The sequence below is a fragment of the Nelumbo lutea genome, chromosome 3, assembly GCF_056320005.1.
Source record: "Nelumbo lutea isolate HS-2025 chromosome 3, American lotus-T2T, whole genome shotgun sequence".
In the NCBI taxonomy this organism is placed as follows: Eukaryota; Viridiplantae; Streptophyta; class Magnoliopsida; order Proteales; family Nelumbonaceae; genus Nelumbo; species Nelumbo lutea.
In genome coordinates, this window is record NC_142686.1 from 71,496,281 (window position 1) to 71,520,047 (window position 23,767).

Here is a 23,767-nt window from a genome sequence, read left to right on the forward strand (position 1 = left end):
ATAAAGTACATCATTCTGATTGAAGCTAAGGGCATACAAAACTATCTATTAGCTCCCACTTGCCCATAGGTCCAATCAGGTACAAGCCGGAGTCCCATGCTTTCCACGTGTTTCTCAAACACTTTCTTTGATAGTGGCTTTGTCAATGGGTCTGCTACATTTTCCGTTGACGCTACATTCTGAATCGGGACGTCCCCTCTACCAACAATCTCCCATAGTACGTGGTACTTCCTCTCGATATGCTTCAACTTCGAGTGGGTTCGTGACTCCTTAGCCTGAGCAATGCCTCCATTATTGTCACACAACAATGAGATGAGTGATGTGCTGGACGGAACTACTCCCAACTTGTGAATGAACTTCCTCATTCAGACGGCTTCATTGGCAGCCTCACTTGCGGAAATGTACCTGTTTGTTGCTTTTCCAGCAAACAGCACACGATCCTATTGTGAAAAAAATATTCAGATGTAGACTTTCTATCATCTGGATCCGACTGAAAATCGGCATCTGTATACCCTTGGATCTGTAGCAAGCTACCGTCGAATACTAGACAAAACTCTTTTGTCCTTCGAAGGTACTTAAGTATGTGTTTCACAGCAGTCCAGTGCTCCTGCCAAATCTCATAATCATGGTATGCTGCTACAGCTAGAGTCCAGACTTCATTGGTCCTTCCTCTGGTAAATCCATTTGCAACCGATTGCTTTTACCCCGGAGGGTGGATCTACTAGAGTCCAGACTCCATTGGTCTCCATTGAGTCCATCTCTGCTCTCATGGCCTCCACCCACTTTTGGGAATCTATGTCCAACATAGCTTCCGCGTAAGTCACGGGATCCTCCTCACAAGTCAAGGTTTTCACCAGGTAACTATCTTGGTCATACCATAACAAACTGGTGGCCTGGATACCCGAGTGGATCTTCTAGGTTGGTCACTACCTAGCACTTGTGGGGCATTTCCCACTTCTCCTGAGCTCTCCTCATCAAGAACAACTTCCTAACGATGGGTGTCTAAGATGTAGTTGGTTTCCAAGAATTGCGTATTTCGACTGCAGAACACTTTCTGCTCACTTGGGTCATAGAATAGGTAACCTACAGAGCCTTTTGGGTAGCCTACAAATAGGCAATGGCTGGTCTTGGATTCCAAATTGTTTGCACTCGTTCTTTTAATGTGTGCTGGACAACCCAAATCTTCATGTGTTTGACACTTGGTTTCTTTCCGGTCCAAAGTTCATATGGAGTATTCGAAACCGATTTGGTTGGAACCCGATTCAGCACGTAAATCGTAGTCTCTAATGCATAACACCAAAAGGATGTCGGTAACTCTGAGTGTATGAGAAGGGACCGGACCATATACAATAAGGTCCTATTCCTCCTCTCTGAAACACCATAAAATTGTGGTGTAGTAGGAGGAGCTAATTGTGATACCCAAAGTGTTGGAAAGAGATCTAGTAGATTCCTTCTTATTTTCTTAATTATGTGAAAAAAGGGAATAATTAATTTACCAAAAAAAAGGAAGATGACAACAGCAAAATAATCATTATTATGTTGCACGTCTCCTGATGACCATTATTTCGTGTAATACAGATTGCTGAACGGCATGAAATGTGCCGTTCTATTTTTGTATTAAGGCTGTGTTTGGTTACAATGCAAAACTATGGTAGTTATGGTAGTGCAAATGATTCAAGTGTGAATCTTAATCTGTTTTTGTTTCAAATTTTAGCTTATTTTGTTTGATTTCGGTATACATTAACTAAATTAAGACATGAAGCATAATAAAGTAAAACTTAAAATAAAATTGAACAAGAATTTGCATTTTTTTCATTTACACTCCCATGCATTTGTACTAATACAAACAAAATAGCACTGCAACCAAACATAGCCTAAGGGTCATTTAATAAATTATGACCCTCTATGGTTTCATGGATTTTAGTTACCTATCCTATAGTTTGCTTTTATTAAAACATTCCTCGTAGTTGTAATTGATTTATTTAATTGATCAAGTGGAAAATGATAGCTTGGACCTTAATTAATAATCCTTCAAACAAATTTGATTTATAAAAAATAAAAGGGCAAATTACTTAATCCTTAATTGACAAATTGTACCCTTATTATTTAATTATTATCTTAAATCACTCAATTGTCAACGCCATTAAATCATAATGAAAATGATGAAATGCCCCTTCCCTATAATAAAATTTTAAAAAACATTCTCCATTCAAAATGTTGGAATCACAAATACATTTTAATTTCAATTTGATAAATTCTTAGTTTGTAAAAGAATTTACAAGATAATTTCAATTACAAGTAATGACACCTAATCAGACTTGAAATGATTTTATAGATTGGCAAAGTAATATGATAAATTTTAATGAAGGACAATTTCGCCAAGGATTAAATTTCTGTAGCTTTACAAGGTCAAACTCGGAGCCTGATCACTAGCAACACCAATTAGAGGTGCCTGATCACTAGCAACACCAGAATGTCAAGTTTGCAAAGCTCATCAACTTCATGGTTGAGCTTATCTCTATCCGCACAGAGCTCCTGAACCTTCTCCAGTGTCAGGGTTCCAATTGCCATTGACAGAAGATACTCATAATCGCTGGCTCGTACACCTTTGCTGCTGACAACTTCTGAGTTTTCTTCATTTTCCTCTGCATCTTCAGTAGCACCAGCCACTGCCACCTCAACTTTCTTGGTTTTCTTTGGAAATGGAGTGAAACCTTTCTGCTGCAATTCGAGGAATAGATCGGCTCTCTTCCTGTTGCTGACAATAATCTCTCCTTTCACAACCCCGAGGATGAACCTGACCTTGTTATCCAGTTTCAGTAAATCCAATTCAAGATTGTCCAATAGCACTTTCTGCAGGAATTTTTTTTTTCAACATTAGATCAATAATCTTTCTAAAAACAAAAAAGAAACTAAAAAACCATTTTTTTTTTCAACCAACTCACCTTTCTCTTCTCATAAAATTCTAGTCTCAAATGAAAGAACTCCTTGAGAAATACAGACAAAAAGAGAAAACATGTATGTCAACATAAGAATGCATAATTGTAAATCAGAAAAAAAAGGAAGAAAAGAGAAATCTGGGCCACGTAAAATGTAATTCTAAGATTCTTACTCTGTTCTGGGTTGTCATATTTCTTAATCACGCCTTTTGGATCAAATAGGTGCATGTTGCTTGTGCTGATTGTAATGGGGAGCTTAAACTTTTTCATCAGACCCTCTTGCTTGGCTGCCAGCAAGTTCTCCTCAGACAGGATTACTTCAATGTGTACTGTTGTGTCATCGTTGTGCTCCCTGTAATCCTGCAAGCAGTACACGATTTGCCTTGAGAGCTCTCTCAGAAGCCCCACCATCTTAGCCGAAGACAAGGAATTTATATTTTAATTTTACCTTAATAAATGGCTCCTTGATTTTATCATTCCCCGTCATTATGGACTTCAGGAACTCCTTGTAATCTTAAGTCCATCTATGTATAGGTAACTCTGTAATTCCAAGTGTTGTCTCATTAATTTCCTCAATGATCCCACTAACAGTGTAGCTGGACCCAGCTTCCTTTGTTGCAGTTTTCTCAGTCAATCCCCTGAAGCCTTTGTACCATGGATCCATGGCCTCCATAGGTTCACCATTCAACAAACGCCTCATATTTGCAACAATGTCCCTTGGGTAATAGTTTAGGAATGTAGGAGCTCCACCCAGTCCCAATTCCCTCACTTCCATTAATTAGAACCATAGGTACAATTGGCATGTACCTGAAAGGTAAAAGGGTATTAACATTTGCAAGGCCTTTAATCTAAATTGCCTATCCTCCCTAATCTTTTAGAAAACTTACCAAGTGGGTTCAATGGACTGCCCATCTTCATTCAAGTAGTCAAGGAGGATATCATCATCCTTGGGAAAAAGGAATCTTGTGATGGGAGACAGACGAGTAAAGATGTACCTTGCACTTGCATGATCTTTGCGTCCCTGTAATTGAAAAGAGAAACATTTCAGGTAACTAAAATGGACTTATGGAGGTATTAACTTAAAGGAAGGTTTACTTTTATTCATCCAAACCTGGTACCGTGTGCCAAATTGACCATTTGGTTGGAAAAGGTTTATGTTGTTACTGCCTACATAATCTTGTGCCATTCCTGTTAGACAGTTTTGTATACCCTTAGCTTCAATCAAAATTGATGTACTTTATGAGTTTATTGTAAATGAATAAAAGTGCATATTTGATTCCTGTTTCCTTGGTATGTTTCTGTGTATTACCCTTAAACTGGACACTTATTAAGACTCGTGTTAATTTAGAATGTTCACAGCCAGTGGGTCGGTCTGAGGAGACCTATCTTGAAAAGGCTGACACTGTGGTGCCACCAAGTCGGTTGGGGTGGCTTGTCTCAGCTACCGGGGTGAGACCCTAGGCACATATAGTGTGGGATTAATTGAATCTTTGAATTGGACCAGATTTCCAGTATTGCCTGGACCTTGGAGATTGATGGGCAAAACTGGAAAGTTACACCCGACCCCTAGACTCGATTATGATACTGCACTAGGTGTCGGATCGGACTGTCTTTGATGTACCAATCAGTGAAATCCTTAGCGGGGGTCAAAACCTGGGTATGTTGGGACAATCCGAGAATTCATCTGAGTGAGTGATCATAGTGACAGGATCAGCCCCTTTGTCAGACAAAGGTAATGATCAGGGATGCACTCTCACTGTTGGAAACCAAGACTGCCGGCAGCCGATTTCAACCGTTGAAATTTGTTTTGCAAAATATATTTTATATGAGATATAAAAGTATATATATTATGGTTTCTAAAATGTTTGCAAAAGGGTTTTAATTCCCGGGATCCATATAAGTGGAGAGTGCAGCACTGTTCCTTGCAGCCGAGTGAGAGGTTCTCTCTTGTCGGGCAGTGTATGATCATTATGGGCTGAGAGGTTAAGTGTAAGACCATTGAGGATAATACCTAATGGGCGAATCTTGCATCTGCCCACAGTCCCTGGGTGTTACAAGGTGGCTTGGCCCAGGGACCACTTAGGGTAAGTGTTGGGCCCATAGAGCCCATTTGATGGGTTTCAGAGGGTGCACTGTCTTTAACAGTGTATTCGACCAGGCCTTATAACAAAGGCTGGGTCGAACCCATGTGGCTGGTGTGTAGATCAATGCTTGGGTCCCATGCCATACAAGGAAGCCCAACTGGGCAGTAGTTAGGAAGGTTAAGTGAGCACATAAGCTTAATGGGCCTAAAGCCCATTTCGAACTGGGCTATTAATTTAGTTAATTAAAGGGGCGAATTCTGAGATGGATTAGCAGTTAGGATAGGGTCTTAATCCTATCCACTCAGAGAGTCCAGATCTGAATGTGATTCAGATCTAGAAACCTCCTAATAAGATTAGGATAAAGCTAATCTAATCTACAGATAAGATTAGGGTTTATACTTATCATTAGAAGAGAAGGCTGATCCAAATATGATTTGGATAAGCACCTCCTAATGGGATTAGGAGCTGATCTTTTCAAGTTAACAAAAGGAAGGAGGGGGCGGCAACCTTGAGAGAGACCAAGAAACACATCAGATCCTCTTTAGTGCTGAAATCAAGAAGAGAGAATTCTGCACCCTGCGAATACTCTCTTGCCGCCTCCCTGCTCTTGCCACCCTGTTTGCCAGTTCAATCTCCAACTGTGGGAGAAGTCAATATTGGATCTTGACATCAATTCTTTGAGAAAGGATTGAAAAGGAAGCTGTGTTCACGTTCCATCCAGCTGTTTCTTGCGAAGGACAGAGTTCTTGGGGAAGAACACTGCTGATTCTGCTCCATCCTACACTGCGCCATCTTCAGTGGGAGCAGTCTTTGGATCCTTCCTTGGGCGTGAACACCTTCGTTGGGAGATATTGCTTCTCTGTATCAGGTATCTTTCTCTCCCATTCCTTTTGGTTCAGATCTGGTTCAGTTTAAAGGTTCAAGATTTATCCTTGAAAATATGATTTTCTAAATAGGGAATGTGATTCCCAGTTGAAGGGAGAGAAAAATTTTTGAAATTCGCCCCTTATTCCGCAATCTTTGGGCGTCCATGTGATGGATCTCTCAACCCTTCAGTGGTATCAGAGCCAGGTTCAAATCTTGAACCATTCTGTTTTAGATCTGAACCTGCGCAATTAGGGAGAAGGCGTTCTACCCAATTTGCGTAGATTTGGTTTTGGGAAATTTGTTCCCAAAACAGTTGGGCAAATAATCTGAAATTAATTTTAAATAAATCTGATTATTATTTAGAATTTTTCTTTATAATTTTCTTGATTTATGGGCTGTTCGTACAAGAGGAGATCGAATTCTTGGTTTGCGCAAGGAACCTGCGATTTTGCAGTTCTTGACTTATTTTGGGTCTGTAAATAATTTTTTTTATTTTCTAGACTCAATGTATAGGTATTCGATCTGATGTAATTATTAATAGAAATAGGATTTCTATTTATTTTATTTTGGATCGAAGATGGCGGCGCAGAGAAGGAAATTTCGCAGATAAGAGAAATGCTATCTGCAATTTGCAGTTTGTGAAACTGCATTCTGTGATCTAACCTCTGTTTTGCAGGAAGGATTGTGCGAACAGCCCTGTTTGACTGATTCTTGTTTTTCCTTTTATCAGTATTTAATTTCAGATTATTTTCTTGAATTAAGGATTTAATTAAAAATCAAACACTAGACCCATTCGAACCAAGATTGGTTCAAAACTGTTTGGACCAATTCTAGGGTTTAATCAAGGCTGAATGTCAGCCCTAATTTCCCACAATGGACCTAAGGATTGATATTTAATTAAATGGTTAATTCGGCCCATCCTGTAAAGGCCCAGTTTTAAATAGTTAAAACTGCAAAAGCCCATTTCAAAGGATAAAGTTATATGGGCCGAACTGGGTAACCCTAATTCAGCTCATATACCTGGATAATATTAATGGTTAATATTATGGAATTTTAACGGGCTTCCAACGGACCTTACAGATAATTAATTGATTGGATCAATTTATCCCTGCATGTGATGTATGGATGTGTGATGTGTTGCGTACATGGGCCATAAGTACTTGGTCCATGCTCATTCGACAGTGGCTCTTGCGCACACCATGGCTGAATGCACATCATTGCCATGGTGTCCCTTTTGGCCATTGGATGACTTCCCTCAGTGGTGGGCTCCACACCTCATCAAGAGGTTGCATGCGGAACCCTAGCCGATTTAAGGCCCACCGAAATCTGGCTTTATGAAAGTCAGTGGGAGCCACTTTGGTTTGACCTAAATCAAACTAGGGCGTAATTTTGTTCCCTCCAGCTAATGTGAGTGGTTGTGATAGGGAGATTCATATGATGAACTCTCTAAAGGCCTTCCATCATTAGCATGAGGATGGGTCCTTCAGTAATGAGCAAACGCACCAGAAAATGGGCTATCCATTTGCTGTTGGGCTTGTCTGAGTGTTTCATAAGATGATAGGGGCGTCATAGACCGATGTGGGAGGGGATTCACCAGAAAATGGGAAATCTCTCACGGTACCTTGGCGTTCACGAATATGATGGGTAAGCACTCACTGGACAGAAAGGTTTACCTGAAAATGGCTCTGAACCTTGTCTGACAGAGGCCAAAGGGAAAACTCATATGATGAGTGGATGTGATCCTTCACAGAAAGGTGGTGGGGTTATGCAGCTGAAACAGTTGGCTCCATGCACCCTATGTGATTTCCCACATTTCCAGAGACAACCCGTAGTCTCCGTCACTGAGAGAGGAGGGAAATCTCAGAGACGAATAAATGGAAATGGACCATAGATTAAAATCCATATCTATGAAATGAACATGAATCAAATTAGCTTGTGGACTGATGTTTGCTCTTTTATCAGAAAATGGCAAACGGATCTTTTGCAAAACTACTTGATGACAACAAGTTGAAGGGACCAAACTATGCTGATTGGTACGGGAACCTTATGCTGGTCCTAGCTTCTGAAAAGCTGGACAAAGTGGCAAAGAATCCTGCCCCGGAGCGTCCGGGTGTTAGGGCCTCTGAGGCCCGAAGGAGAGACTATCAAGAATGGGAGGAGAAAAACTCCCTTGCCCGGTGTTACATCATTGCCTCCTTAGACAACCCGATACAGAGGCAGTTCGATCTGATCGAACTTTCTATAGACATATTGAATAGTCTCAGGACAATGTATGAAGAGCAGAATCGTTCTACTCGACAAAAGGTCTTGAAACGGTTCATGACTGCACAAATGTCCAAGGGTCAACAAGTTCACGACCATTGTCTTCGGATGATGGGATACATCAACGAACTGGATGCTCTTGGATCCGGGCTGGACCTTGCTACCCAGATAGTTGCTATCCTTAACTCTTTGCCTCCTTCCTTTAATTCGTTCATCATGACTATAACATGAACAAGCTGAATGTCAGCTTACAAGAGCTCAGCAATATGTTGCAAAGAGCTGAGGAACTGATTAGAAAGGATGAGCCTGTAGCCATGCTTGTTGAAGCTGGCAAGACAGGCAAGAGAAAGAGGAAGGCAAAGAAGCCTTAGAAGAAAGCCACTAAGAGCAAGAAGCAGAAGAAAGACAAAGCATCGGATGCCTGTCACTTCTGCAAGAAGACCGGCCACTGGAAAAGGAATTGTCCTGCCTACCTGGAATCCAAGAAAGGTAACTTCGAAACTTGTGTTATAGAAACCAATTTGTTGGTAGCTTCTGCTTCCTGGTGTATTGACTCCGGGGCTTCGACTCATGCTTGTAACTCACTGCAGGGGTTCAAGGTAAGCAGAAGGCTGAGTGAAGGAGAAGTCACACTCTTCTTGGGGACTACTACAACCGTTGTAGCCGCGGCCATAGGAACCGTGGAATTAATTTTTAGAGAATGAATAATTGTACTGAAAGACTGTCATTATGTACAAAATTTAAGGAGAAATTTGATTTCTGTCTCAAAACTGTGTGCAGATGGTTATTCTGTCTTCTTTAGTAATACGATTACTGTTAAAAGAAACAACAGATTCATCGCATACGGGGAACTAGAGAACGGTCTCTATCTTCTACATCCTTCTCTAGAAATTAACATAACCGAAACTACGTCGGCTGAAATCCCCAAGAAGAGAGCTCGTGATACAGTTAATTCCACGTGTCTGTGGCATTATCGACTTGGCCACATCGGTGTTGACCGAATCAGAAGGTTGGTAAAGGATGGTCCTTTGGATTTTCTAACTATAGAAGATCTTCCCACTTGTGAGCCTTGCCTACAAGGCAAGATGACGAAACGGCCATTTAACGGTAAGCCTGAAAGATGTACGGGCACACTTGACCTAATACATACTGATGTATGTGGTCCCCTGAGTGTTAGGACATGAAATCAACACGTGCATTTCATCACCTTTACAGATGATTTTTCACGATACGGTTATGTGTACCTAATGAGACACAAGTCTGAATCCTTTGAAAGGTTCAAAGAGTTTAGACAAGAGGTCAAGAAACAGTTAGGGAGAGAAATTAAGGCCCTTCGATCAGATCAAGGTGGCGAGTATCTCTCTGACGAATTCAGGAACTACTTAAAGGACAATGGGATAGAATCACAATTAGCTCCTCTTGCTACACCACAACTTAACGGTGTTTCGGAGAGGAGGAATAGGACCTTATTGGATATGGTCCGGTCGCTTCTCATACACTCTGAGTTACCCACATCCTTTTGGGGTTACGCATTAGAGACTGCGATTTATGTGTTGAATCGGGTTCCAACCAAATCGGTTCCGAATACTCCATATGAACTTTGGACCGGAAAGAAACCAAGTGTCAGACACTTGAAGATTTGGGGTTGTCCAGCACACGTTAAGAGAACGAGTGCAGACAAGTTGGAATCCAAGACCAGCCGTTGCCTATTTGTAGGCTACCCAAAAGGCTCTGTAGGTTAGCTATTCTATGACCCAAGTGAGAAGAAAGTGTTCTGCAGTCGTAATGTGCAATTCTTGGAAACCGACTATATCCTGGACACCCATCGTCAGGAAGTTGTTCTTGATGAGGAGAGCTCAGTAGCAGTGGGAGATGTCCCACAAGTTCCAGGTAGTGACCAACCTAGAAGATCCACTCGGGTATCCAGGCTACCAGTCCGTTATGGTTATGACCAGGATAGTTACCTGGTGGAAACCTTGACTAGTGAGGAGGATCCCGTGACTTACACGGAAGCTATGTTGGACATAGATTCCCAGAAGTGGGTGGAGGCCATGAGAGCAAAGATGGACTCAATGGAGACCAATGGAGTCTGGACTCTAGTAAATCCGCCCTCTGGGGTAAAAGCAATCGGTTGCAAATGGATTTACAAGAGGAAGAAAGGCCCCGATGGTAAGGTTGAGACCTTCAAGGCTCGTCTGGTGGCGAAAGGGTACAATCAGAAAGAGGGCATCGATTATGAGGAAACCTTTTCACCTGTGGCCATGCTTAAATCCATTAGGATCCTGCTAGCTGTAGCAGCATGCCATGATTATGAGATTTGGCAAATGGATGTCAAAACTGCATTCCTGAATGGAGATCTTACTGAAGATATCTATATGCAGCAGCCACAAGGCTTCATTGCTGCAGGTCAGGAAAACATGGTATGTAAAGTTAATAGATCCATTTATGGACTTAAGCAAGCTTCTAGAAGTTGGAACATCTGTTTTGACTTTGCCGTCAAATCGTTTGGCTTCGAGCAGAATCCGGATGAACCCTGTGTCTACAGGAAGTACAGTAGAGATAATTCTGTATGTAGATGACATTCTACTCATTGGGAATGAGGTAGGGATGTTAACTACGGTGAAAGTATGGTTATCACAACAATTCTCCATGAAAGATCTTGGAGAAGCCTCCTATATACTGGGTCTTCGACTCTATAGAGATAGATCAAAGCGGATAATAGGATTATCCCAATCTGCTTATATTGACAAAATAGTCAAGAGATACAGCATGGAAAACTCCAAGAAAGGAAATGTTCCTTTCAGGCACGGAGTCACTCTCTCCAAGAAGATGTCTCCCAAGACCTCTGAGGAGATTGATGGCATGAAAGACGTTCCCTATGCCTCTGCCGTAGGGAGCATCATGTATGCCATGTTGTGCACTCGTCCTGACATAGCTCAGGCAGTGAGTGTAGTAAGCAGATTTCAGGCCAACCCAGGGCAGGAGCATTGGACTGCTGTGAAAAACATATTTAACCCTTCGAAGGACAAAAGAGTTTTGTCTAGTATTCGACGGTATCTCACTACAGATCCAAGGGTATACCGATGCCGATTTCCAGTCAGACCCAGATGATAGAAAGTCTACATCTGGATATGTTCTCACGATAGGATCGTGTGTTGTTTCCTGAGTGTCAGCAAACAGGGGTCCTAAGTTGCAAATTAATAGTCCACAACCCAAGCCGAGTGCATTGCCGTAAGTGAGGCTGCCTTATGAATGAAGGTGTTCATTCATGAATTTGGAATTCAGCACATCACCCATTCCATTGTTGTATGACAACATTGGACCTACGGGAGGATGATAGTAAGAGGTAGCATCAGCGGAGAATGTAGTAGGCCCATTGACTAAGCCACTGACACAGAAAGTGTTTGAGAAACACGTGGAAAGCATGGGACTCCGGCTAGTACCTGATTGGACCTAAGTGCAAGTGGGAGCTGTTAGACAGTTTTGTATGCCCTTAGCTTCAATCAAAATTGATGTACTTTATGAGTTTATTGTAAATGAATAAAAGTGCATATTTGATTCATGTTCCCTTGGTATGTTTTTGTGTATTACCCTTAAACTGGACACTTATTGAGACTCGTGTTAGTTTAGAATGTTCACAGCCAGTGGATCGGTGTGGGGACACCTATCCTGACAAGGTTGACACTGTGGTGCCACCAAGTCGGTTGGGGTGGCTTGTCTCAGCTACCGGGGTGAGACCCTAGGCACATACAGTGTGGGATTAATTGAATCTTTGAACTGGACCAGATTTATAGTATTGCCCTGGACCTTGGAGAATGATGGGAAAAACTGGAAAGTTACACCCGACCCCTAGACTCGATTATGATACTGCACTAGGTGTCGGATCGGGCTGTCTTTGATGTACCAATCAGTGAGATCCTTAGTGGGGATCAAAACCTGGGTATGTTGGGACAATCCGAGAATTCATCTGAGTGAGTGATCATAGTGATAGGATCAGCCCCTTTGTCGGACAAAGGTAATGATCGAGGATGCACTCTCACTGTTGGAAACCAAGACTACCGGCAGCCGATTTCAACCGTTGAAATTTGTTTTGCAAAATATATTTTATATGAGATATAAAAGTATATATATTATGGTTTCTAAAATGTTTGCAAAAGGGTTTTAATTCCCGGGATCCATATAAGTGGAGAGTGCAGCACTGTTTCTTGCAGCCGAGGGAAAGGTCCTCTCTTGTCGGGCAGTGTATGATCATTATGGGCTGAGAGGTTAAGTGTAAGACCATTGAGGATAATACCTGATGGGCTAATTTTGCATCTGCCCACAGTCCCTGGGTGTTACAAGGTGGCTTGGCCCAGGGACCACTTAGGGTAAGTGTTGGGCCCATAGAGCCCATTTGATGGGTTTCAGGGGGTGCACTGTCTTTAACAGTGTATTCGACCAGGCCTTATAACAAAGGCTGGGCCGAACCCATGTGGCTAATGTGTAGATCAATGCTTGGGTCCCACGCCATACAAGGAAGCCCAACTGGGCAGCAGTTAGGAAGGTTAAGTGAGCACATAAGCTTAATGGGCCTAAAGCCCATTTCGAACTGGGCTATTAATTTAGTTAATTAAAGGGGCGAATTCTGAGATGGATTAGCAGATAGGATAGGGTCTTAATCCTATCCACTCAGAGAGTCCAGATGTGAATGTGATTCAGATCTAGAAACCTCCTAATAAGATTAGGATAAAGCTAATCTAATCTGCAGATAAGATAAGGGTTTATACTTATCATTAGAAGAGAAGGCTGATCCAAATATGATTTGGATAAGCAGCTCCTAATGGGATTAGGAGCTGATCTTTTCAAGTTAACAAAAGGAAGGAGGGGGCGACAGCCTTGAGAGAGACCAAGAAACACATCAGATCCTCTTTAGTGCTGAAATCAAGAAGAGAGAATTCTGCACCTTGCGAATACTCTCTTGCCGCCTCCCTGCTCTTGCCGCCCTGTTTGCCAGTTTGATCTCCAACGGTGGGAGAAGTCAAGATTGGATCTTGACATCAATTCTTTGATAAAGGATTGAAAAAGAAGTTGTGCTCACGTTCTATCCTGCTGTTTCTTGCGAAGGACAGAGTTTTTGGGGAAGAACACTGTTGATTCTGCTCCATCCTACACTGCGCCATCTTCAGTGGGAGCAGTCTTTGGATCCTTCCTTGGGCGTGAACACCTTCGTTGGGAGATATTGCTTCTCCGTATCAGGTATCTTTCTCTCCCATTCCTTTTGGTTCAGATCTGGTTCAGTTTAAAGGTTCAAGATTTATCCTTGAAAATATGATTTTCTAAATAGGGAATGTGATTCCCAGTTGAAGGGAGAGAAAAATTTTTGAAATTCGCCCCTTATTCCGCAATTTTTGGGCGTCCATGTGATGGATCTCTCAACCCTTCAATTCCAATAATGGTACTCATAAGACTCCGTTCACCATGATGGTAAGCTGAATGCTCAAAGACATAACCTGAGAACTGAGCAGTTGAATTGAATTAATTCCTGTTTTGTGCGGGACATAATATGTATTTTAATCAACCAAAGTCCATGGTAGAACCAGCAATGTTTACCTTGTGTGCGGGACAGACACTCCTCAGACTCGCCGCAAAGGCCTGGTTCATCGAAGGACCTATATCACTATTGGGGCTGAAGTTGTGGATTCTTTTCTGGAAGGATGAACAATGAGCGAATCCAAGGGTGTGACCTCCTGCAATTTATTGTCAAGTAGTTACTCTAGCCTGCAGGGAACCTGTTGGTCCAACCCCATTTAACCACTGATTGACCGGGACAACATATGTAACAAAATTACCTGAAAGAGCGACCAGGTCTGCCATGGATAAACCTCTCTGAGATAAGCTTTGCTGCCGTTGAGATATGTTGAAGGTGGGAGCTGGCAATTGTCTGGTTTCGCTGGCTTTTGAAACTCTTCCATCTTTTCTTCCTTTGGGCACTTCCCAACTAGGACCTCCAGACTAAGAAAGAAATATTAAATAATAAATACCATGCATTAAAGATTAAACCTCGCTGCTACTCTATGAAATGAATATATATATATATATATATAGATAAACAATGCGTAGTCTGCATTCCACACAGAATCAGTTTCAAGTTTCATTCTTCAATCCAACCTCAGTTAACCAACCCTCAAATGAAAGAAAGAAGGAAGAAATCAATTAAAGAGCGAGCAGTGTGGTGTTTGGACTTACTAGAGCAACTGCATCTCTTGCAGCTAGAGCCAAGATATCTGCACAGGAGAGGAAACCGGGGCACACTGACTCTATTGCTTTCTTTGCATTGTCAATGACATAAAATGCATGCAAGGAAATGTTAGGAGGGCCATCCTTTTCAGCTTGGTTGTTTCCCACAGATTTCAACAGTACCGAGCCATTGCAACCCTGCAAAAAACAAAACAGGAATTAATTCAATTCAACTGGACGAAGTAGTGCTGGGCTGCTGGCTGATTAAAATACAACTTGTTTTTGGCATCTTAAAGGCATGACAATCAATGATACATTTTTATCTGCTTACATTTTCCAGGATTTTGTCACCAAAGTTTCTATGGAAAATAACTAATTATGTAGGGATTTTGAAATTGTGTAAAAACCCATGAGGACATAAAATATAATGTCTCTTGACAGGTCATACATATTTTTTTCTATGGTGGGCCTTGGTGCTGCATTCCGGCATGCATGTGAACTTGGTTCATCAAATTAATTAACAAAGATCTTCCTTTCTTGTAATATTTAAATGGGGACATCTTAAGTTTTTGTAGTTTCAAGATATTGAGACAAGAAATATCAATTCCCATGATTTGGCCTTGTGTCTAGTGCTAGGCCACCATTAAAGATCAACATTTCTCCCTTAGGGTATTTACTTCACAATCAACCCCAACAAAAAAAAAAAAAAGTAAGGAAGGTTAAGCCTTGTCCCAATGCTGTAAACAAAATGTTATTTATTGACCCCTCCAGATCCAAACTCTGGGACTTGTATGATAACTTGCTATTTTATAAGTCTACTCACTCTTAAAAGAGTTCTCTCTACTACTGATCTAGGCGCATATGACAGGGCCAGGATGGTGCCACATGAAATCAGCTGGATCGAGTCTTGGTCATCCCCTGCTAACAACCTCCAACCAACTCCCACAGGAGTTCAAGTATAAATAGGTGTGTCATTCCCTATGTAAGCTATCTTGGCTCTTTCTACTCTCAAACTTTCTAGCACTTGGGTGACCTCATCTAAGCTCCTCCTCTTAGGCCTCTTCCAATCCCTTACTGTGCACTTGACTAATTTGATCGTTGGAGTTTTTGCCCCTGGGATAACACCTAAGACCTCTGATGTGCTCTTTGATCCTCAGGTCAGACAATGAAGCCCTCGGACGTACTAACCCTTGGCTATGAAAGTGAAATTACCTTGTTGCCCTCGGTCCATCCTTGATAGTAACAACTACTATTGGACAAGAAGCCAAAGCAAATGAATGGGGGATCATATCAGCCTAATTCTTTAATTCAGGCTAAGGCCACTCTTACCCAAGCTCGAGCCCAAAACCTGAGACTAAAAGATGGAGGGGCTTTAACCTCCCCACTACACTGAGACCAAAAACATGGACATAGGAGAAAAGAGCCCATCTGGAGTCATTGTTATTCTCTTAGCATTCTCATCTTACTTTGCTTCTCTTATTTATTTATTTATTTATTATCATTATTACATTTTTATCTTTTTTGTAGGCTTTTTAAAAAAACTTGGCATAAGAATAAATTAATGGATTATGTGTCAAACGTATGCTCTGACAACTACTTATTAACATAACAACCTAGAAGTAAAATAAATAAATAAATAAAAACATAAAACCTGTAGTAATTTGAAATGATTATTGAAACAAAAAAGAATACAAAGACACCAAACCTAAGGAACTAACCCAGTGATCACTGTAGAGGCTTTGGCATTTCATTTAAGAGCTGAATTAAGAAGCACATAGTCTGAATCTCCCAAGCCTTGAGCTGGAGTCTATTCTAAATTAGTGGTGGATTATCTACAAGGAAATCATTTCAGGCCAATCCTACCTTGGCAAAACATTCTGGAAGACATAAAGTGTAAGGCCTCCCATTTTGTGAGTCTGAAATTCTCTCATGTCGCCGGATCAGGTAACAATTTAAAGCATGAAGTTGCTAAGATTATTTTTAGGAAGAATGTTAATATTTTTGAAACCTGTGACTTAAACCACTCTTGGGTTAGACCTTTCTTCTAATAAGACTTCAACACTATGTGTCCACCATGATTTCATGAACTAATGAAGTCTCATCTTATACAAAAAAAAAAAAAAAAACACTATTCTCAACCTAAAGGACTGTGTGAGTATGCTAGTAAGGTTACGTATGGAGGTCTCTTTAAGGGACAAAGGAGAGCCGAGAGCAGAGAGTAGGCTAAAGGTTAGGATGGATAAAATGTCATTCCTCGTTATGACTCGGTCCTCCTTTATTACTAGAGATCCTGAGATCCTAGAAGGAATGAGCTAAAATTGGTTGGTTCCCATTTGAAAAGGGAATCTTAGATTCAGTGTCAATCGTTAGGAAGACATTGCTAGGATTCGCCACGTGTCTTATAAGATATCTCAAGGATGAGGTTTCCTTTCGTCCGAAGCAATTGACTTATTCATAACGATATTTCCATTGTTATTTTGTTATTGTTTCTCTCCCCCCAAAATTGACCAAGGTGAAGCAAAACACCCTCTTTATTTCCCATTCGGCTTTCAAAATCTCATTCTCTCACTTGTGTAACTATAGGGATAGAAAAGGAAATTCATATATATTATGCATTCATTTCTTTTCTTTCTTGTATTTACGTTGATTAATAATTATTTGGCAATTTCTTTTCTAGAATGCTCAAAAGATGAATTAATAAGAGAATCTAACCAATCACAAATTGAAATCCTTAGATTGAATTTGAGTAAAATATCAGCTTACGATTAATAGAGATGTGTGGTTCCAATTCACCGCCCCTAGAGAACGGATAGGAAAAGTGAGTAGGAAATCCCGAGTGGAAGTTGGGAAGGGTAATGTTTGGTAAGTAAACCAAGAAGTCGAATAAGATGGTGACACGTGTATGGTTGGTATGCTATGTTGTCTCTCCTCATGTACATTATAAATAGGAGCCCAGGCAAAGGGGGCTCAACAGAAAACTGAAACCTCGTTCTAAAGTGGTAGCCCATCCTCAATATCTTTGCTTTGCTATTTCTCTCATGCACCCTTTTCATCTCATCTTTTTATAATCTACAATCTGTGAGGAAATGTCTTGCTGTGGTGGAAACTGTGGCTGTGGATCCGGCTGCAAGATGTACCCAGACATGAGCTTCTTTGGCGAGAAGACAACCACTGAAACCATTGTTGTTGGGGTTACTCCTCAGAAGAAGTAGGCGGCTTTCTCTTAAATAGAAAATATTTAGTTGATCCCATTCCCCTCATCTATATATATATATGACAAGTTTGTTTACAGAGTAAACTCCAATTAGTGTGATAATCCAATATTAAATTTGATTGCAGATACCTGGAATCGTCTGAAATGAGCTCTGGATCTGAGACCGAAGGCTGCGGGTGCGGATCCAACTGTAGCTGTGACCCTTGCAACTGCAAATGAGATCAGGGGAAAATTGAACAAATAATGTTATCGTTATGTATCGATATGTAATGTGTGTACGTACCTATGTTTGTGTCATTGTGTGTTTGCTGGGTCTCATCCACGTATGAAGCTTTCTTTATGATCAGTCTGAGTCTGGTAAAAATAAAGTAGTCATGGCTTCATATGATCTTAAATTGTTGGGTTTGTAATTGGTGCTTTTGTTTGTAGTACCATGTATGTCACTCATGTGTGGGTATATCAGGGCTCTTTTATGTGTGATGACCAGTGAGAGTACAGACTTTGGATAAATATGGATTTATATTAGACGAAAGCTATTGCATCAATTATATATATACACACGATTCAAGGATGACAGAGAGGTTAGGTTAACCCAACTCAACAACCGTTTGAGTACTTGAATAAAAAGAAGAAGGGTTTGAGTAGGGGTGAGCAAATAGGTAGCTTTTATCTAGAATAAAATATAATTGACTCCAAACTAGTCTTGGATCGACCCTATCTAACATGTTATCGGGTAGGGTTTGGTTTCAAGAATTTGAAACCAATCCGACCCCCACCCAAGCTGATTCCAAAGTCTAGGTGTTAATCCTGTCCGAACTGACTAAGAGAAGACCTTGGTTGATCTTGGTGGAACTGACCATGGATCCAAATTTGCCTTGAAAAGGGTGCCAAAACACTTTGAGGATGTCAAGATTTGTATCCAAGCATTCTTAGTTATAAAAGTCATGGTCTTTCTTACCATTGAGTCACTTAAATGGTTTGATCAGTTTTCTTCAATATATAATATTTGTGTAACATAAGTAATGCAAGAGGTAATATATTACAATGAGTTTTGAATTATATATATTATCTATTGATTAAATTACTCAATTTAATCAATAAAGAAGGTAATATAAGCTATATTATTATTATTATTATTATTAATTATTATGATAAAAGACTTAAGAATAACTTGAATTTTCATAAATTGACATAAACCTATCTTGGGTTTTTCAAAAAGACTTAAATATACCTTATTGCTTTAAAAGACTTTTTCAACCTTCATCATTCTTCAAATTTTCAAAGAGGACTAGAGAGATCCAAACCCCAACAAGTACCACCAAGCATACAAAACCAAGTAGTGGCCACTTTCTCTTTTTGTGAATTTCAAAATTTAAGCCATGAATATGAAGAAAGCCAAGAAGATGAAGGGTTTCATGTGCCAATCTCTTGGGCTGATGACGGTGTGTATGCCTAATGACCCAAGATTAGTGATCATGCCTAGCAGGTCAAACAGATCTCAGAAGTTCCCTTTGTCATCGACTTCGTCCATGAATCAAAGCTAGAACAAAAGTCCTCCAACACTTGTTCCATATCCACTGCACTAGCTTTGTCCAATGAAATATTTCATGTCAGAAATTGTAACTTAGGTGGCGTTTGATAAATCTGAAATCTGAAAAGTTAAAAAGATTCTAAAAGTGTCTAAAATCTAAAAAGAGATAGTTGCTTTTTGACTTTTTAGAGACTTTTGGATAAAGAAGGTTGTTTGTGTTGGACCAAACCTTCAACATTTGAAATTGATTGGTTTTACTATTTTACCCCTAAAATAGACTATTTGGTAATTTTGAGTTCAATTTACATTATTTCATAAAATAATAATTTATTAATTTCAAAATCATATTGAAAAATATGAGATTTTAAAAAATAAAAAATAATTTATTAAAATAATAATAAAATTGAAAAATACATATCAATTTATAAATTAAAAATAAATTATTAAGAGTTACAATAATAATGAAAATAGTAATGAAGACCATGAAGCAATAAAAAATTTAATAATTATCAAATTTATATCTTAAAACTATTGAAATATTTAATAATTAATAATTAATACAACTATATTTTGTAAAAAATATAAAATTGTTTATTAAAATAAGAATAAAATTGGAAAGAACCACCGTTGTTGCTGAGAGTTGCAACGGAGGTGGCTGGAGGACAGGGGAGAGAGAGAGAGAGAGAGAGAGATCAAAGAATTGTCGTTGCTGAGAGTTGTAGCGGTGATGGTGGGAAAGAAGAAGAAGAAGAAGAAATGAAATGTAGCATCACTAGGAGCAGAGGATGTAGAGAATGCCAAGGAAGAAGAAGAAGAAGAAGAAGAGAGCAGAACTTCCCAGCAACAAATCTCCTTTCTTGAACTAGGGGAGGAGTCGAATGACCTAAATTTTTGACTTATATGAAGGGCATTATGGGTTATTTCAAATTTCTATGGAGCTCTTTTGTCTTTTTCCCACGTATGAAATGCATCTTAGAGCGTTAAGCAATTAGGGATGCTCTTTTCTATTTAGATCTGAAATTGGGTTTCTGATCTGAAAATCAGACCCAACCCAAACATAGGTGGCATCTGAAAAGCAACATTTTCAGACTTTAGAGATCTGAAAAATGCTATCAAACGCCACCTAAGTATAAAACGTAAATCTTTGTTTCTTTTCTTTATTTTTATGTTTTTTCCTCTATTGCAATGTAATAAAGCTTGGGAGAGAGCTATGTGGCTATGATGAAGCCAAGGATCTCTTTGACCATGAAATTAGAAAAATAAACGATTCAATCTCTTCAGCACTTTCAACGAATTTATCATTCTTCATTCTCTTGAGCTTGAAATTGAACACCAAACACAGTTGGGCATTTTTGAGAAGATTAAATGCCATTGATAATGAGCAAAAACCGCACTTCTTGGTTCTTAATCAGGGAGGAAGAAGATGAACGGTAGGTTTATTTTTCCAAAGGGTAAAGTAGGATTTTTAGAATATTAAAAAAGAGTCATAAAAAGGGAGAAAAAACGAGGGTATATTTAGTCTTTTACCCTTCTTCTTCTTCTTATTATTATTATTACTATTATCAAAGTTTTAGAAACATGTTCTATTTCCTTTTCCTTTTTTATTTCTTTTGTGGGGAAGAGATGAGGTAAAGAGAGAATAGATTCCATGAATAGACCTTAGAACCACCAAGACTAAAACTGACCCAAGAACCAATCTTGATGGGGTAAGTTTCAGTTCTAAAAACCTGAAATTGAGCCTTTTAGTTAGGTTCCAGGTTCTGCAATCCAACTAAACCAACTTATGCTCATCTCCAGAGAAATGCTTCAATGGGTTAAGAATGGGACTTTTTGGGCCTACGGTCCACTAAGAAATAGGTTTGAATTAGGGCCAACTGTGGGCCTGCACTTCAAAGGACAAGCAGGCCCAAATAAATTTTATTTTGGTCTGTGATTGGATAGTTTATAATGAGGCCATAAAAGGACTGGCTTTGCTTTGGTCAAGTGATTTAAGGGTTAAGCTCAAACAACCACGGTCAATACTCGGTAAATCTCGTCGTCCCTAATGGCATCCCAAGAACCAAGGTTGACGGCATCGAAGCATACAGGTCTGCAAATCTGAAACAACTCACCGGCAATTCCTTCCATTCCATTCCGATCTATTGGCGGGCAATCGCAAACCCATCAAACACATTTACTACTACATTGGAATTCCAAATCTGATGGTTTAGTTTAGCCGCTTGCAGGCTTTCAGTGCCGAATTCCCCACCCCCACATAGCTGCTCAAACACCACTATATATCAAGCTAAGAGATCCCGTACCTGAAGCTATTTTCAGTCCTAGAAAGGCGACGAGCACAAGCAAAGGGAAAGACAACAGTATAATTTTGAAAACGATTATATTGTGTGGTTAAATAGTAAATGGGTGTTGGTTTTGATTTTGAAAATAAAAATAACTGTTACATCAGCAAAAAATAATATAATTTTGCTATGCGGCAATTGCTGCTTTTGTTTTCAAAAACAAAACCATTGAAGAGTTCGGATTCATCATTAGTCACATTCATCAAGCCACACACATTGAGAGACATTGAGAATATCTCTTCTACCTTGTATTAGGGACATAATCAAGTGAAATCAAGTCGAGTATCAAGCTGCTTGAGTTCAAAGTTTAACTCAAAAATATAGAGCTAAAGAAAATTTTGACTTAAGTTCAATCGAGTTTCATGTATTTGGTTTGAATTCAAATTAAAGTTGATACTGGTAAACTATTTGATTATAAATAAATTAGTATTAAAAATTATAAATAAATTCATATTAAGTATATTAAAATTATTAAAAATTATAGATAAATTAATATTATAAATAAGAATATATTATGAAAATCAATTATAGATATGTTTATTTATATTATAAATACAAATATATTAAAAATAGCAATTTATTATGAACTCGATTAGATTCACGAGCCACTCAAGCCAGTTATTGTGAAAGCTCAAATTTGGTTCTCCAAGTACTTGACTCGAATCAATCTCATCTCAAACTCGATTATTGCAAACTGAGCTCAAGTGCTTAGTAAGCCGGGTTTGAATAGCTCACAAGTAAGCTCGATTTAGTTACAATCCTACTTTATATCACCGATATTCTCGACATACGGATGAACATAATCAACAATTTTTTGTGGTCAATAGTTTTGGATAGGGTGGCAATTGGGTGGGTTGGGTTAGGTTTGGTTTGGGTTGAGTTTCAACCCAATTCATCTAACACGCCAACCCATTAATGATCCAGTTATATAGAATTAAATGGATTGGGTTCAACCCAAACCCGCTTTAACCAAATTTAACCTGCCCAAACCCATTAATCTTATATTTATGGACTTAAAAAACAAACACTCTCTCTCTCTTAACAAATAAGTTGGTTGTAGCTTGGTGGTTATTGTAGTTATTATTTACACAAGTGGTGAAGGTTCAAATTACATAATATGCATGTTAATATTACAAAAGCGGCGAAGCCATTTGACTATGTTGGGATTCCGGGTTTGATCGAACCACTTAGGTTCAAATCAGTTAGACCAACTTAAACCACTTAGGTTCAAGGGTAGTTGAACTATTTAGATCTAGATCAATTTGGTCGGACTGGACCGGACTGTTTCAGTCAATGGTGGATTGACTTAGACCGGACCATATCAGGTTTGTGCACGGGTTTGGGACTAGGCTGGCTGACCCAAATCGAGTCAATGTAGCTAAATTGGGGTCGGTTCGGATTTGGGTAAGGTCGTATGGATATTGGCTGAATGGATAGTCCAGATCAAGCAAAGCACGTGGAGGTCGAATCATCCCACCCAAAACCGTTTTGGATTCGGGTCAATCCGGATCGACTCATACCGGGTCCAGTCAGAGTGTGTGTATATTGGTTGGACCGGACGGCCCAAATCGGATAGAGCAAGCGGCACCGAACCATCCTGCCCGAGGTCTATTTCGGATTCGAGTCAACCCAAATCAGTATATGTTGGATTGAGTTAGACCATGTTGAACTGGTCCAGACTCGAGTCAAATTGATTTGGATTTATGTTGGGTGAAGTGTATTGATTCAAGACAAAACTAAATTTAGTCAATTTTTATAGAAAATTAATGCATTAATTATAAATTATTTAATTCAAATGAAGAAAATTAAAAAAAAAGGCTAAGGAATTAATACTTATAATAGTTATCCACAACCCAAACCATTTAAATGGGTGGGTTGGGTGATGGGCTGATCACACAACCTGCCAAGTAAATGGGTGGGTTAGGTGGGTAAACCTGGTCCATTTGACACCTATATTCTTATCTTATTTCAATGGATCAGATATTGGCTTAATCCAACCCAATTCAATATAAATTTATTATGAATGGACCAGGCCTAATCCAATCTAACAAATATTTTGGACCGGATTAGTCCAATCCAATATGTCTTGTTGGTCCATCCAATTTGTCCAAATTGATTTTGGACTGGATAGGACCCAATCCAAAACTGGTCCATTGACACCCTTAATCTAATTGATGAGCATCAAGGGTGGACAGGCTCCTACTACAAGAGCTAATTGATCTTGAGCTCGGCTTGAGTCAGAAGCTCAGAGATTAGCTACCTTTGATTGCAGGTCCCTTCAACTGCTGAAGTATCGAGCTGAGGTCTCCCCAGCG

The 23,767-nt window shown here is 39.6% G+C and overlaps 2 protein-coding genes across 3 annotated transcripts; one reads left to right on the plus strand and one right to left on the minus strand.

Moving 5' to 3' along the window:
• Nucleotides 1-2,184: 2,184 nt before the first annotated feature.
• LOC148865464 (DNA topoisomerase 2-like) lies at nt 2,185-14,683 on the minus strand. 2 transcript variants are annotated; one of them, XM_088974201.1, is made up of 8 exons: nt 14,378-14,683; nt 13,981-14,143; nt 13,742-13,878; nt 3,827-3,960; nt 3,388-3,746; nt 3,113-3,299; nt 2,946-2,987; nt 2,185-2,853 (listed from the first exon to the last, which is right to left on the minus strand). In XM_088974201.1, the coding sequence occupies exons 2-5, from the start codon at nt 14,003-14,005 to the stop codon at nt 3,617-3,619; spliced, it is 426 nt and encodes a 141-aa protein (XP_088830327.1). In that variant the 5' UTR covers nt 14,006-14,143; nt 14,378-14,683; the 3' UTR covers nt 2,185-2,853; nt 2,946-2,987; nt 3,113-3,299; nt 3,388-3,616. The 2 variants fall into 2 exon arrangements, with proteins under 2 accessions (XP_088830327.1, XP_088830326.1); XM_088974200.1 differs by lacking the exons at nt 3,388-3,746; nt 3,827-3,960; nt 13,742-13,878; nt 13,981-14,143; nt 14,378-14,683 and having other exon boundaries at nt 2,359-2,853; nt 3,113-3,290.
• Nucleotides 14,684-17,353: 2,670 nt separating this feature from the next.
• Nucleotides 17,354-18,114, plus strand: LOC148865465 (metallothionein-like protein 2). Its single transcript, XM_088980106.1, has 2 exons — nt 17,354-17,576; nt 17,708-18,114. The coding sequence occupies exons 1-2, from the start codon at nt 17,455-17,457 to the stop codon at nt 17,799-17,801; spliced, it is 216 nt and encodes a 71-aa protein (XP_088836232.1). The 5' UTR covers nt 17,354-17,454; the 3' UTR covers nt 17,802-18,114.
• The last annotated feature ends 5,653 nt before the right edge of the window (nt 18,115-23,767 follow it).

What these genes read in the sequence shown, in the direction of transcription:
- LOC148865464 (XM_088974200.1), bottom strand. An exon ending in AATTTTATGAGAAGAGAAAG is followed by an intron (nt 2,854 to 2,945) that starts GTGAGTTGGTTG and finishes AAATTCCTGCAG; the next exon opens with AAAGTGCTATTGGACAATCT.
- LOC148865465 (XM_088980106.1), top strand. Translation starts at nt 17,455, where the DNA reads ATGTCTTGCTGTGGTGGAAACTGTGGCTGTGGATCCGGCTGCAAGATG. An exon ending in GGGGTTACTCCTCAGAAGAA is followed by an intron (nt 17,577 to 17,707) that starts GTAGGCGGCTTT and finishes ATTTGATTGCAG; the next exon opens with ATACCTGGAATCGTCTGAAA.